The sequence below is a fragment of the Panthera tigris genome, chromosome B4 (genome assembly GCF_018350195.1).
Source record: "Panthera tigris isolate Pti1 chromosome B4, P.tigris_Pti1_mat1.1, whole genome shotgun sequence".
In the NCBI taxonomy this organism is placed as follows: domain Eukaryota; kingdom Metazoa; phylum Chordata; class Mammalia; order Carnivora; family Felidae; genus Panthera; species Panthera tigris.
Genome location: NC_056666.1, coordinates 82,160,014 through 82,176,124, shown reverse-complemented (window position 1 = coordinate 82,176,124; position 16,111 = coordinate 82,160,014). Strand labels below are relative to the sequence as shown.

Below are 16,111 nucleotides of genomic sequence, written 5' to 3'. Positions count from 1 at the left end.
TTGAGTCAACAGTTAATTTTGGGAAGAGCTGCATTGATGGAGAAAGCCTTGTAGTCAGAGATTTGAGTCCTATTCTTAGCTCTGGTATTAGATAACAACTGGGTTACCTTATTCAAAGAAGCCCTATTTCCGAGTCTTAGTTTCCTCATCTTCAAAATGGGACTAATAATAACTACTTTGTAGGTCTCTGGTAAGAGGGAGAGATGGACTATATAAAATAGCTGGCACACCACAAGCATTAGATGATACCTAATATTTACATGAGTTTCTACTCAATATAGATACTATGTTAGGCACTGTGAAGATACAGACGAGTGTTTTCCTAATTGCAAATGATAAAATTCCTGAATGTGTTTAGCTTTCAAAATTCGTCTCCTAGGGGCGCCTGGTCGGCTCAGTCTGTGGAGCGTGTGAATCTTGATCTTGGGGCTTTAAGTTCGAGCTCCATGTTTTTTTTTTGTTTTTTTTTTTTGTTTTGTTTTTGTTTTTTTTAAATTTTTTTTTCAACGTTTTTTATTTTATTTTTGGGACAGAGAGAGACAGAGCATGAACGGGGGAGGGTCAGAGAGAGAGGGAGACACAGAATCGGAAACAGGCTCCAGGCTCCGAGCCATCAGCCCAGAGCCTGACGTGGGGCTCGAACTCACGGACCGCGAGATCGTGACCTGGCTGAAGTCGGACGCTTAACCGACTGCGCCACCCAGGCGCCCCTCGAGCTCCATGTTGAATGCAGGGATTACTCAAAAATAAAATCTTTAGGGAAAAAACCCACTACTTTTCTATATCACTTCTTTTACGTGAGGAATACAGGGTGTGGTAGTTCAAATAACTAAAATTTTGGGAGCACTTAACGGCTTATAAAATGTATAAAGGCTCTATCGAGAACAGGCAAGCCCTATACAGCCACCAAATAATTGGTAGAGATAGCACGTGAACGTAGGCAATCTAATAACCACCAGGTTGACCTCTTCACCACCTCAGGAACTCCCTAAAGTGCCCAGGGGCTGTTTCTGGTCAGGGTATTTTCCGGCCATCTGACTCCTCACTCACCAATACCGCGTGCCGGAGACCACGCGTTCATTGGACCTCCGTGCCGGTCTACGCGGCGGGTTACCGTGGCCTGTTCCGGCCTTGGAATGTTGAAGGTCACTAGGTGGCCTCTTGAAAAGGGCTCACTCTTATCTGAGTGCAGAGAGGTACCGCTCTCCTCTCTCTCCGAGAATTCCATGGTTCTGAAGCCACCGCGTCCTCCGGGAGCTTCGCAAATCGCCAAGCCTCGGCTTTCCCGCCCTCAACGTCTGTACGCCAGGCTGCCGCAGGGTGTCGAGGCACTAAAGAATCCGCAAGGCTTTTGCGGACGACCCACTGCCTTGCTCTCAATTGGGTAACTTCATCTTTTCTCCGCCCCCAAGGTCTTTGCTTCCCCAATGATTGGACCTGGGCATTGTCCATCCCAACTTCGGGCACGGCTCTCTGGTTCCACCCGCTAAATATCCTCCGCAGCTTTCTCTCCTTAGATACTTTGCACTCCTCGCCCATACCCTCTCTAGGTGGGGCTTGAGTGCACCTGGCAGGGGCCGGAGACATTTAGAGACCCGGAGACATTTAGGGCCCCTCCTCCTGCTCCAACCCCACCCACTGGGCCCCTCCTCCCCTCCACAGCCCGAACGCCGCACTCCAACATAGAGCTCCTTCCACCTCGCGGCGTTCGTGATTCCTCCGCCCCTCCCTCCAGCCACGGCTCAGACTCCTAGGTCGCTCGGGCAGAGCGGGCGGCGCGCTGGGGGGATGCGCTCTATGAGGGCTCTGCAGAATGCGCTGAGCGGGGCCGGCAGTCACTGCTGGCTGGGAGGCTGGGGTCACCTGAGCCGGAGCCCTCTTCTTGGCGGGGGCGTCCGGCACCACCTCAGTGAGGCCGCGGCGCTGGGCAGAGAGACGCCGCACAGCCACCAGCCGCAGCACCGGGATCAGTAAGGCTTGCGGGACAGGGGCAGGGGAACAGGCTCGCTCCCACTCCCACTGTCGTTGTCGCCAGCTCGGAGTACCCTTACCCCGAGAGCGCACCTCATCTCCCCTTCTCTTCTCGCTCACTAGCCTGCGATGCCTTTTCTTTTAGATCTGGGGTTTTGGGTCCGCCGCGCTCGGGCGGTAACATGCCGTCCGCCCGGGAGGGCGTTTGGGCAGGTCGGTCCTCGGGATGGTGCCTGTCCAAGGTGCGTACTTAACTGGGAACGCAGACAAGCGCGGCGTGTTGGTTGGTGCACGTGTCTGAGTGCAGGGCCGTGTGCGCACCGCGCATCCTCACCTTCCCTCTCCTAGGTCCTCGGATGTATTTTAGGGGATGAGTGGGTATGGAACAGCCTCCTCCTCGAGTCTTGGAGTACTTGTGTCTGGCCATCTGTATGGTGTGTCTGTGTTTTGGCATGTCCTCAGCGTGTAATGTGTGATGCGCGTGTATTAGTGCGCAGGTACGTGGTGTGTCGTTTGCATATGTGTTGGATGTGTGCGTTATCGGGGCTCCTAATCTGTAGAATGAGGGTGGTTTTCCAGTTGGTTGTTAAATGAGGAAAATCGTTATAATTGGGTAAAAAATTATAAGGCTCAGATTTCCCAAACCAGAACCAGTCAGCCGTTATTTGTGCTGCTCAGGCTCCCTGATTTGAAGGGTTCTCATCCCTTGGGCTATTTATTATTCTGCCCCAGAGGCTGCACCTCTCTCCTCCACCCAGGAGAACTTGGTGGCTGAGCCTCTTTTCTCCGAGACACAGACGGAGCTGAGCAGGGAATTTTGTCCTTTCCAGCAGCCAACATAGACACTGTCCAAGTAGTCCCTGCACTATCATAGCAGGAACAGAAAATGGACCATTTCTCCTGTCATTGACATGTACTGATGACATTCAGAAAGACATGCATATCATAATTAAAGTAGCCAGATAGACACAGCACTGCCTCACCACCACTGGAGCTCCTGTCCTGACAGGTAACAGACCAGTAAGGTATGATTTATTTATCATTAATTATTAGGCTGTCCTTTTCCATCAGCTGCTTCTCAAGGAAACATGGAACATTTAAATTTTAAAGAATAAGCCCTCTCTCTGTCTCATTCTACTCTCCATTCCAACTTTCCCCAAATAATCACCATGGGAGAAATGGTGGGACAGAGCAAAGCCTTAATCTCCCTCACCTTTAAACCTCCTGGGAAGCAAGTAGTATCCCTGGTTCCTTCTACACATACTTCCTTACCCAGTGGTGTCTGGTGATGGAAGTGTTTGGGGAGCCTTGATCCTCCTGCCTATGGCTGCCTTTGCTCCCAGGGAATTCTTAGTAGGAGCCTTGATCTGGTTCTCCCTTGAGCAAAAGGAATTGAGAGCACTGGAGGGGGATTGGCTCTGGACTGTGACACCATGATGGGGAGGGTTTCTTGTGTTTGGGGGGTGGGGGAGAAGGAAGGCAGAAAAAATGCCCTGGTATTCAGGTTCTTGTTTGTTTTTTTAATATTTAGCTTTGTTATTCCTGATTATAAAAGAAAAATAAGATAGAGTATCAAGAAGAAAATAAAGATCCCAAATTAGAGGTAACCATTAATGTTGTGATGTATATCCATACATACCCTATATATGTATATATAAAATTTTAACAAAAATAGGATTACAGTCTTCATATTCCTTGGTAACCTTTTTCATTTATAAACAGCTTTTAATACCATTGAATGTGTATGTGTGTGATATTATTGTCATTTTAGTGGCTGCTATTTAGCCATTTTAAGATTCCATTGTGTGAGGTATCATAATTTATTTAACCAGTCTTCAATCTGGTTACTACATATTCTTGTGGACCGGTTCAATTATTTCTTAGAGTAAATTCCTAGGAAATTTTGCTCCCCAGGGACACCTGTCATCGATATCTTGTGTAACCTTCTAAAGATATTGTATGCATGTATCAGCAAATACATGTTGATATTTTTTTCCTTTCTTTTTTATGAAAATGGTATCATGGTATACACATTGTTCTGCACCTTGCTTTTTCGCCCCTCAACATTATATCATAGATCAATCCTTATCTGGGCCAAAGGGTTTGCAATTTTCTTAAGGCTTGTTATACTTCAGTGGTATGGCATTATTTCCTGTCTTCCCTCAGCTTCCAGGCACAGAGACTTGCCCTCTAAATGTTCCTACATAATTTCCTTCTTGCGTTATTCCTCATATAGCTTTTTCCTCCTCCCTTCTATCACCAGATGGACTCTGTCCTCCTTATAGGCACTAGCCTCATTGTGACAGTTGGATTTCCTCAGAAACAAGAAAACACCCCTCTCCTGGTATTCTTTCTGACCCCTGACCCTAAACACATACATGCCTGGTCTATGCCAAGCTTCTTGAGAGACTTTTAATGTTTTAATGCCGTGTTTCAATAGATAATATGTCCATATTCAATAAATAATATATACATATTCATATGGCTCAAAATATGCAAAAAGATATATAGTGGGAAGTATCCCTCCCACTCCTTTTGCCCAGCACTTGCTTCATCACCCTAGAGGAAGGTAAATCAGGCTTACAGGTTTCTTTTTATTTTTTAACAAGTTTCATATATATCCTTCCAGAAATATTTTGTGCTTGTAAAGGCAAATATACTTTTTCCTTTTAAACATAAATAGTACCATACTATGAACACTGTTTTACAGATGGCTTATTTTAGTTAATATGACATGTTAGGGATCATTCCATATCAGTACTTAAAGAATTCTCTCATCTCTTCTTTTTTATACTGCATAATATTCCATTACATGAATGTACCATAATTTAAGCAGTTCCCTGTTGATGCACATTTACATTGTTTCTAGTACTACTATTACTAACAATGCAATAAATGGGAATATGTTATTTTGTAGGTATGTAAGTACACTTACGAGATAAATACCTGGAAGTCAAATTGCTGGATCAAAGAGATTAAAGGGTCTTAATCTCAAATAGCTGTCATATTTGGAATGATCTGATAAAATAATTTCTCTAAATCTGTTAACATATTAATAGAACTCTTGAAGACCAAGAAGTTTTTAATACCTGGAATGTTAAGCATTATAAGCCAGCAAGAGAGATATTTTGGGCAATAGGGACCTTCCTAGAAATGTAACTTGGTAATTCTTTATTGAAGACCCACTGTGGGCTAGGGACTTCGCTCAATGTTAGGAAGACATAGGTATCCAAAACACAAAGACCTGGAGGGAGGGGATGGTAGGATGTGCAAAATGGGTAAGGGGGGGTAGGAGATTTTTTTTTAAAGGTGTTTTCTAATTTCAAATCAGAAAAATTGGAATTAGAAATTTTTACATCTTGGGGCACCTGGTTGGCTCAGTCAGTGGAGCATGCACCTCTTGATCTTGAGGTTGTGAGTTCGAGCCCCACGTTGGGTGTAGAGACTACTTAAAATATTTTTAAAAAATTTTACATCACTTTATTTTTATTTTATTTTATTTTATTCTATTTATTTATTTATTTATTTTTTTTTGAGAAAGAGAGTGCATGAGGGTGGGGCAAGGGCAGAGAGAAGGGGAGAGAGGATCTGAAGCAGGCTCCTCACTGACAGCAGAGAGACCCACGTGGGGCTCAAACTCATGAACTGTGAGATCATGACCTGAGCCAAAGTTGGACACTTAACCAGTGAGCCACCCAGGTACCCCTACATCTTTTTATTTTGAATTTAATCTGTAATCCAAAATATTATCATACCTGTTTACGATTTTGCAATGTACTTCTTTTTTTTTTTTTATAGGCTCCATGCTGGGCGTAGAGCCCAACATGGGGCTTGAACTCGTAACCCTGAGATAAAGACCTGAGCTAAGATCAAGAGTCGGATGCTTAACCAACTGAGCCACCCAGGCACTCCTGTACTTCTAATTTAATAAAAATAAAGAATGTTGATGCTAAACACACACACACACACACACACACACACACACACACACACACACCTCTAACAGTGGAGCAAGGGAGTCTTCTGTCAGTAAGATGGTGTGTTGTGTCATACCAGCAGCATAAACAATATTGGGAGGTTTGAGGAAGCCTTTATAGAATTAGTAACATTTGATCTGGACCTTGAAGGATGAGCAGGACTTTTCCAAGTGAAGGGATAAAAAGGTAATTCCATGCAGAAGCTGCAGCATAAGCAAAGGCCAGGAAGCCTAACCATATCTGGTCCACAAGGACCTACCTGTTATCTGGCGTAACTGAAGTGTTGGGACATGGTGGAGAATAGAAAAAGAATGTTGGTAGGTTTTAAGAGCCTTGAATGCCATACCAAGAAATAACTTATGTGTAGGCACTGGAGAGCTATCAAAGGTTTTTGAGTAGAGAAATGATATTTGACTTTTAGAAAGTTAACTGGCACATTGTGGAAGATGGGTTGGAAGTCAAGGGAGGGTGATAGCAGTTAGGGAACAGACAATATGGAGCTGATGATGAAGCATGGTTTACTGAGCATTTACTTTATAAAAGACCATTTTCCACTAAATGTTTTGTTAATTAAGCCTACTGCATCCATGTAAAGCAGACATTACTACCCTTATTTTACAGATGAGGAAGCATGTTCAGCATTATTAAATAACCTGATTTCCTATCTATATTAAGGTCACACAGCTATTAAGGGGCAAACTCTTGTTCTTTATACTGTGCCGTGCTGGCACAAAGGAAGAAAACAGGGTGGATTTGAGAGACATAGTGTGGGTTACCAACTGAACATGGATGTAAGGTATGGGAATTATCCAAATGATTCCACATTTCTGGGTTGGCACCTGGGTGAGTGATATGGCTATTAACCCAAATGGGAAGCACAGAAGAGGAGCAGAGGGAGGGAGGGGAAATGACATTTGGACACTTGGACATTTTGAGTTTGGCAGTGCCCTATGGGACATCTAGAAATGGAAATGTCTAGAAAGCAGCTAGAAATAAAGGTCTGAAGGTTAGGAACAAAAGAAATCTAGACAGTAAGATTTGACTTCTCAGGACAGATGTGAAAGTTGGAATTATAAGGCTGGATCAGCTGGTTCAGGGAGGAGGCATAGAGTGAGGACACCTATCTACTTATAAGGCCATGTTCTAGGAGGAGAAGCAGGGAGCAGTTCTCACGTTCCTATCCTCCTCCCCTATCTCTGCCCCCAAACAGTGATTCATCAGAGAGTGGCATGCTGTCGCGCCTGGGTGATCTGCTCTTCTACACTATTGCTGAGGGACAGGAACGAATCCCTATCCACAAGTTCACTACTGTAAGTTCCTCTCTACCTGCTCAGAACACTGAATCTTCAGGATCTCTGGGAAGTGGGGGGATGGCTAACGGGCCATGGTAGCAATATGGTAGTAGATGTCTAGATTCATAAGGCAATCCTGGACCAGGGTAGGAAGATGAAACCCTCTGACTCAGCCATTCTTCTTGGTTTGAGACTTTGACCCCAAGGGTTCAGGAACCAGCTTCCTTGATAAAAAAGGGCAGGAAACCTTTATCAGTCTCCATAGCTGCACAATTCTCTCCTTTCTTAGTCTGCAAACCCATTTGTTCCACCTATTACAGTAGTTGGGATTGAGCTAGTTGTTATCCATTGGGAAAGAATATTAGGATTGCATTGCTGTCCTTGTAGTTGACCTTACCAGGCTTCTTCTTTCCCCTAAAGGCACTGAAGGCCACTGGACTGCAGACATCAGATCCCCGGCTTCGGGACTGCATGAGCCAGATGCGCCGCATGGTTCGAGAGTCCAGCAGTGGTGGCCTCTTGGACCGAGATCTCTTCCAAAAGTGAGGGCCCCAGAAACAAGGGCACCCACTCTCAAAACTGATGTGGACATAGACTATAATGGCAGGGAGGGCTCTTGGGGATTGGATAGTTTGACCCTTCATTTTATTACTTATTACACAAGTAACATATGAACATGCATATACACATTATAATAAGTTCAAACAATATAGAAATACATGTTCTCCTTACCCTCTCTCCCCAATCCCAGTCCCCTTTCCCAGAAGTAAACATTGTTAACAGATTAGTGGGTATCTTCTAGATAACGTCCTATGCATTTACATACATACAGGAATATATATAAATATACTTATATGACTTAGGATTCTTAAAATATAAAGATGGCCCACTATACATATTATATGGGTATTTTTTTCTTATATCCCAAGACACTGTCTTGGGGTATCTTTCCACATCATTACAACAACCCCTCATTTTAGGGGCAAAAGAAACTTAAGACCCAGAAAGATAAAGTGACATGCCAAAGGTTATAGAGCTGTTGGTCCCAAACCTCATGACCACTCACGCCTTCTTTATTCCCAACTTCCATGGCTCCAGAGTGAGTCACAGCTGCATCTCTCCAGCCCCCTAACCCAATCGTGTCTGGGATCCAGGTGTGTGAGCAGCAACATTGTGCTCCTGACCCAGGCATTCCGAAAGAAGTTTGTCATTCCTGATTTTGAGGAGTTCACGAGCCATGTGGATCGCATCTTTGAGGATGCCAAAGAGCTCACTGGAGGCAAAGTGAGGGCCAGGGGACTAAGGGAGGGGCAAGGGCTCTGGGCCAGATATACCTTGCTTCTTGGAAATTTCTTGGGGCTGGGAATCCATGGATGAGAGATAAGAAGCAGAACCTCTAAAAATGGGGACAAATGCTTTATGTATTTCTATACATGTGATTTCTAGAGCAGGTGAAGGAATCTGAAGTTTCTTAGGGGACAAGTGGCATAAAGGATTCAATCAAACTTTGAAAGAGACCTATAGGGTAATTGAGCCTGAGAACCAAAACCCAGAATTTTCCTCTTTTTACTTTCCGTAGGCTTTACTGCCATCTCTATAGGAATAGAGCTACAGAAAGCTAAGGCCTTCTTGGACTTAAGGCTTGGGTGTCCCTGAGAACAACAGGCAGGAGGGAACCCTATTGCCCTTCAGAAGACAGAATTTTCACCTTTATCCTGACTCTGATTATCTCTGTTCCCCCTCTACATCCATATCTCCATTCTGTCTGTTTTGTCTCCCCACTCATGCCCAGGTGGCGGCCTACATCCCTCAGCTGGCCAAATCCAATCCAGACCTGTGGGGTGTCTCCCTGTGCACTGTGGATGGTCAGCGGTAAGATGCTGGGTGAGAGGAAGGGGAGGCAGAGCACGGGTGCAGAACATAGACTGATCCCTTTCATGGCACCTATCTGCCCCCAGGCACTCCGTGGGCCACACAAAGATCCCCTTCTGCCTGCAGTCTTGTGTGAAGCCCCTCACCTATGCCATCTCCATAAGCACCCTAGGCACTGACTATGTGCACAAGTTTGTGGGCAAGGAGCCCAGTGGCCTACGTTACAACAAGCTCTCTCTCAATGAGGAAGGTGAGCACTACCAGGGCTCAGGCCAGACTCATAGATGTCCCTCTTCTTATTCCCACCTATCCCTCCAGCCTTGTTTGTTTATTTCTCTGACTTTGCTGATTAGCTCTGTCATTTCATCCTCCCCAGCAAAGAAATTTTTCTTGTCTAGCCTGCAGAGTGGGCCGGCTGTAAAGGAGGCTTTGCTCAGCAGCTAATAAAACTCTGGGTGGTTTGTATTTCTCCAGGAATCCCCCATAACCCCATGGTCAATGCTGGTGCCATTGTTGTGAGCTCCCTGATCAAGGTCAGTGCCATCCTAGCCATCTGGAAGGTACTGTTCTCTAAACCCCCTTGTTCCTATATCCCACATATCTGCCCAGTTCTCCAGGAGACTGCTGGGCCTTGGTTCCTATGAGGGTCCCCAGGAAGTAGTGAGGGCACAGCAAGGACCCACATATGTCGAAGATGTTAGTAAAAGGAGCTGTACCTCTGCCCCCAACCCTGAGTCTGGAGCCCAGAGCTTCCTGGCCCTTAGAGAAGTGAGCAGGTCTTCAGGTCTTGACCCCTGCCTAGGACCAAGGGCCAAATGCCAGACACAGGGGAGGACAGCACCGTTGGGTACTGATTGGCCACTTCTGGGTGAGGGACACAGAAAGAAGGGTGAATGGCCAGGCCAGGGCAGCTATTCACGTCACCTGAAACTGTGAGTTGGCCTTGAGCAAGGGTATCAGGCTGGTCTGTCAGCTGTAGGTCTCCCAGGGCTTGAGCAAGAACCTGAGAACAGTGTGGGCCGCAACACTCCAGAGCCAATCACAGCCCCTCCTGGGGAAGGTGGTGTTAGGAACCCTCCCCCCTGGGACTCAGGTGTCAGAGTCCCTATGGTGTTGACACTATAGTTGACATGTACAGGAAGCAATGGAGTGTGGTGGGGGTGGAATGGGAGACCAGACCAGGCTCAGGCTCTCCTCTTGCCCCGGGATAGCTCTGTCTACAGCCCTGTAACTGGCACCTGCCTCATTCCGTTCCCATCTAAGTGGGCCTATTGGACCTGACACTCGGCTAAAATCTTCAGCTTTATTTCAGTTATCAATATAATTGATGTAATTGAGTATTAAATGCAACACCCCTCCTGATCCCATTCCTGTCACTCCAGTTGGAGATAGCTATGGGAGTCAGGGATAGGGATAGAGTATGGTTCTAGCTTGGGCCATAAGGGATGAGGATGGGGATCAGGAATAGGAATGAGGCTTGGGGACAGGACTGGAATCAGGAGAAGGAAAGTGAGAGTCAGATGAGGGCTGGGATTGAGAATGGAAATGGAAGTGAGGCTCAGGGATGGGTAAAACTCACAGATGGGGTGAGGTTATTTGTACTCATTACTTGATACTAAAATCTAAATGGTTTGGTTTTTAAGATCATTGGATATGATATGCAGGTATACAAAAAGACTCAGTTGTAAAAAAAAAAAAAAAAAGTCACTAGCAAAACCAGTCTAAGACATTAACTCCACTAGGTCCTCCTGGCACTCCTGTCATCCTCCTAGGCTTGGAATGCTGATCTCTCTCTCTCTCTCTCTCTCTCTCTTTGCAGATGGACTGTAACAAAGCAGAGAAGTTTGATTTTGTAAGTTCCCTTGCTACTCAGCTCCTGGCTGCTTTTCTCGATGGCATGTTATCCTTTCCAAGTGTCCCAGTGCGTGGCTCTAACCCCACTTTGATAATGCACCAGCCCATACTAGAAGCTTTATTTCCAGAGGTGTGGGGATCTGTGGCCTCAGAGGGAAAAAGTCTCTTGAGTCCCTGCTATGATAAGGACTGAGGAGTTCAAAAAAGTTAGGCAGGCTAGTGTGTGTTTAGTAGAGGTTCTCTTTCATGTGGTGCCTTCCATGCTCCTTTTTCTCTTTTAGGTGTTACAGTATCTGAACAAAATGGCTGGGAACGAATACATGGGTTTCAGCAATGCTACGTAAGGCTCTGTTCATAGGATTGGATGAATACATTGTGGGGTGTGTTTGTGTGTGCATGTGTGTGATAGAGAAGGTGGGGGTGGTGATAAATCTTAAGAGCAAGAAATCCAGGGGAATTTTGGCCACATAGCTTCCTCAGAGTCCCTTCATTGACATGTTTACTTTGTAAAAAAAACTTGTTCCATTTCTTTTTTTAAGTTTTTATTTTGAGAGGGTGCGTGTGTGCGCAAGCGTGAACAGGAGAGGGGCAGAGAAGAGAGAGAGAATCCAGGCAGGCTCTGCACTGTCAGCACAGAGCCAGACGTGGGGCTTGAATCCATGAACCATGAGATCATGACCTCAGCCAAAATCAAGAGTCTGACACTTAACCAACTGAGCCACCCAGGCATCCCTCCATTTCTACTTAGTACTTAAGAGAGGCAGTATGAGGGCTTATTCTTAAACCCTTTCTTGACGAGTCCCTCAAGGCTAAAATGCTCATCAGTTTTCCCAAACTAGATGACCCATTTTGGGTTTGGTTTGTTTTTTTATGCTTTACAATAAAGTTTTGCCCAGTGTTTCCTCAGGGTCAGAAGTTTCCTCCAGTATTACTGTGAGAATTTATACAGGGGCTGATTTAGTTTGACATGTGTGATCTAGTTCTATCTCTCTCAAGGAAGGTATTTTTCCCCTCTCCTTACACCCACCCTCAAACATCAAGTACTAAATTCAGTGTTTGCTTCAGATTCCAGTCAGAGAAGGAAACAGGGGATCGGAATTATGCCATTGGCTACTATCTAAAGGAAAAGAAGGTAATTGGGAGAGGCCGGTATAGAAAGTCCCCGGGAATTCTGCAGCTGGTGGAAGGGCAACTGGGGCTGGGGACTTTGCTTGAGATCCTGGCAATGTGACAGGATCTGCTGATGGCCTGAAAAGAAATGCTCTCCCTTCTTCTTTCTTACAGTGCTTTCCTAAGGGGGTGGACATGATGGCTGCCCTTGATCTTTATTTCCAGGTGAGGAAACACTTCTGTTTAGCTCCGGGCCAAAGGAACAGGACAGACTGCCATCCTTCCTCTCACCCACAAGAGGGATGCTCCTTTTCAGTGGTTCTGGTGTCCTTCAGAAACACCAGGGGAACTTTTTGAAAGATCAGGATGCCCAGAACATTGCTCTAGACCCAAGAGCACAGTGTTCACATCCACACTGCACCCTCACCTCTGCCTTGTCTCCATAGCTGTGCTCCGTGGAGGTGACCTGTGAGTCAGGCAGTGTCATGGCAGCCACCCTGGCCAATGGCGGGATCTGCCCCATCACAGGAGAGAGCGTGCTGAGCGCTGAAGCAGTGCGCAACACCCTCAGCCTCATGCACTCCTGCGGCATGTACGACTTCTCAGGCCAGTTTGCCTTCCATGTGAGTGCTGCTGGCCCTGCCATCCATTTGCCACCAGTCCAGAGCCGAGACATGAGGACACGGAGTCTCTCAAAGTTGAGGATGGAAGCTTGTTCCCGCCTATCATTCAGTAGCTTCCAGCCAGGCAGTTAGGCTGAGAATCCTTAGGGGAGTTTGTCAAACACACCAAATCCCTCAAACACATCAATACATGATGCTGCAGCTTCTAAGCCACTCTTCTGCTGCTCTTCACGTGCCTGGCACTTCTCTAGGTCTCAGTTTAGATGCCACTTCCTCAGAGAGGCTTTTCTGACCATCCTGTCTCCAGTAGGCCCCCCTCCCACTTCATTCTCTATCCCTGCACCCTACTTCATTTCTCCTGTGTTTTCCCACAAGCTGTGGTTATTTTTCTCTGTTGATGATGTATCTCCTACCACCAGAATGAAGTCAAATGATACTGTCCTAGTTCTAGGGCAGCATCAGGCACAGCATAGACACTCAACAAATATTTCCTTACTGAAGCCATTAATTTAAGGGAGAGGGCAGGAGATTAGTAAGAAAAGAAGCTAATTAACAAGCCAAAAGGTTGAGATGGATGTGGCTTTGCCTATGCAGTCATTTGGGATAGACTAACTTATTCATCTGGACCTGGGGGCACCTCTAGCTTATCCTCAGTTTCAACTTTGTCCCCAAGGTGGGCCTGCCAGCCAAGTCAGCTGTGTCAGGAGCCATCCTCCTAGTAGTACCCAATGTCATGGGAATGATGTGTCTGTCACCTCCACTGGACAAGCTAGGGAACAGCCACAGGGGCATCAGCTTCTGCCAGGTGAGTTACTTTGCATGTAGGACTTAATGTTTTTGAATGAGTAAATGAAACAATTTTGAGCTTCTACGAAGTGCAGGGAGTAAGTAAACAATCTCTTTGGCTTATGATTCTAGAAGTTGGTGTCTCTCTTCAATTTCCACAACTACGACAACCTGAGGCACTGTGCTCGGAAGTTAGACCCACGGCGTGAAGGGGGAGAAGTTCGGGTAAGGAAAACCCAAGGTGGCTTATAAGAATATTTCAGAATATAACATTCCATAATGCTTTAGAAATACCCTTGGCTAAGCATCTTTGTAGAACGGTCACAGGGCAGAGCTGGGCATGGGTAAGCTCAAAGTCACAGTTGATCTAAGGTGGGTATAATTTGTTTTCCAGAACAAGACTGTGGTGAACCTATTATTTGCTGCCTATAGTGGAGATGTCTCAGCTCTTCGAAGGTACTAAATAAACACACTAAAATACTCCTGGTCAGAGATCTCATTAGGAGTCAACACAGCAAAATAGTTAAGTGCTTCAGCTTTAGAGCCAGATACAATAGCACAGATTGCATTTAAATGAGATTATTTTAGGGGCGCTTGGGTGGCTCAGTCGGTTAAGTATCCGACTTCCATTCAGGTCATGATCTTGCAGTTTGTGAATTCAAGCCCCGCATCAGGCCCTGTGCTGACAGCTCGGAGCCTGGAGCCTGCTTCAGATTGTGTCTCCCTCTCTCTGCCCCTCCCCCGTTTATGCTCTGTCTCTCTCAAAAATAAAAACACTAAAGAAAAAAATTTTTAAGGAGATTATTTTAAGTACAGTGACTGCCATGTGATAAGAATTTAATTAACAGTAGTCACTGTTAGGATTAACCTGGGTGTTAAGAGCAGAATCCTAGGAAGTAATTAAGGACCTTGCCTCAAGTAGATCACCAACATCAGCAAACATGTAGGCAGTGATGTTTCTGGAAGCATCACACCCGTCTGATTCGGGAGTAACAGTCTCATCTGGTTATAGAACATGATTACTCAGAGTCTACAGATCTTACCATAAGCTCTGTTTTACTTTTTCTGGAATCCATCCAGTCTGACCCCACTTCAGAAAAGACACTAGTGATTCTAGGCTGATCTGGGTAACTCTAGCTATTTTCCACCACCCTCAGGTTTGCCTTGTCAGCCATGGACATGGAACAGAAAGATTATGACTCCCGCACAGCCCTGCATGTTGCTGCAGCTGAAGGTATCTAAAAGTTCAATAAAAGGGGAAGACCTTTTCTTTATATATATATATATATATATATATATATATATATATATATATATATTTTTTTTTTTTTTTTTTTTTTTTTTAAGTAAACTACTCCCAACATGGGCCTAAACTCACAACCTTGAGATCAAGAGTTGCATATTCTACTGACTGAGCCAGCCAGGCACCCCCTAAGAGCCTTTCTTTTCTAACAAGAGTAATCCCTATCGAATATGCCCTTAAGGTTACAAGGGAAGGAACTGGTTTTGTCCAGATGCCCTGCAGTTTGCAGGCCAACTATTATTGGGTGCTTCAGGGAGCAAAATGGGAAGAGGCCTTTCCCATTTTGGTTCAGACTCCAGCTGCCAAAAGTCTATACTAATGTTAACACCAAAAGGTTCAGGATCTGTGCCATCTCATTTTCCTTCTGCCCATATTCCTAGGACACATCGAAGTTGTTAAATTCCTGATTGAGGCTTGCAAAGTGAATCCTTTTGTTAAGGACAGGTGAGTAGGATTAAGGTAAAAGGAGGGCTGGGCAGCAGCTTTTCTCCCACTGCCCTCCAGCCACCACAGTCACTATTTAACCATAGCGTTCTCAATGTCTTCTTTGCCTGATCATGGGCTTTGTTCCTTTCAGGTGGGGCAACATTCCCTTGGATGATGCTGTGCAGTTCAACCACCTGGAGGTGGTGAAACTGCTTCAGGATTACCAGGACTCCTATACACCATCTGAGACTCAGGCCGAAGCAGCGGCTGAGGCCCTGTCCAAGGAGAACTTAGAGAGCATGGTGTGAGCATGGGGTGCACATACAGTACCTGCTCAAGAAATAGCATGACTGGCCACACACTTAACCCATAACCACCAAACATGCTATGGAGAGCCGCACTGCTTCAGTGGGGACCAAGACTTAGGCTACTGCTTTCTGTGAGAGTGAAAATACCCCATTCCCTTGGCAGACAGAGTATAGAGAAGTGCCTTGGTGGACCCATGCAGTAGAGCAATCCATGGAGACTGACTTTCTTTGAGGTACAGCCTAATGGTTTAGCCCACTCAAAATCATCCCAGGTCTTCACCCAGATCCCCTCTCCCTTTCTTTAAAAAGCATCATGAGAGAGACAGAGATGCTCTGGTAAAGGGGCCCTAGCCACCATGTACAGGTATGTATCCACAAAGGAAGTGGGACAGCTATGCACCAGACTTTAATAGTCTGGAGAGGTCTGCCCTCCTTAGCCAGGAAGTACTGCTGCTACTGCTAATTTTTTAGACAGAGAAAGTATTTTGTGCTCAAATAAACTTTAATTACACAAATTATAACTGTTAAGCCCAGTCCTTCTCTCTCTCCCACAGGGGCATCCAGCTGCGTCACCATCATAAAGGTAGAA

The 16,111-nt window shown here is 45.6% G+C and overlaps 2 protein-coding genes across 4 annotated transcripts in view; one reads left to right on the top strand and one right to left on the bottom strand.

The window, feature by feature from the left end:
• RBMS2 (RNA binding motif single stranded interacting protein 2) overlaps positions 1-1,196 on the bottom strand; it is a 93,095-nt gene extending 91,899 nt beyond the window's left edge. Inside the window, exon 1 of the mRNA XM_042992556.1 lies at positions 1,051-1,196. The gene's annotated coding sequence lies outside the window, so the exon portion shown is untranslated. The remainder of the gene's footprint in view (positions 1-1,050) is intronic.
• A 541-nt stretch (positions 1,197-1,737) lies between these two features.
• On the top strand, positions 1,738-16,038 carry GLS2 (glutaminase 2). 3 transcript variants are annotated; one of them, XM_007081506.3, is made up of 18 exons: positions 1,738-1,970; positions 7,159-7,258; positions 7,661-7,782; positions 8,395-8,524; positions 9,033-9,112; positions 9,199-9,362; positions 9,587-9,645; positions 10,932-10,964; positions 11,248-11,306; positions 12,032-12,098; positions 12,251-12,301; positions 12,523-12,699; positions 13,373-13,504; positions 13,618-13,710; positions 13,880-13,941; positions 14,643-14,719; positions 15,169-15,232; positions 15,366-16,038. In XM_007081506.3, the coding sequence occupies exons 1-18, from the start codon at positions 1,789-1,791 to the stop codon at positions 15,520-15,522; spliced, it is 1,809 nt and encodes a 602-aa protein (XP_007081568.1). In that variant the 5' UTR covers positions 1,738-1,788; the 3' UTR covers positions 15,523-16,038. The 3 variants fall into 3 exon arrangements, with proteins under 3 accessions (XP_007081568.1, XP_042848481.1, XP_015392762.1); XM_015537276.2 differs by lacking the exon at positions 1,738-1,970 and adding an exon at positions 2,101-2,213; XM_042992547.1 differs by lacking the exon at positions 12,523-12,699.
• Positions 16,039-16,111: the final 73 nt, after the last annotated feature.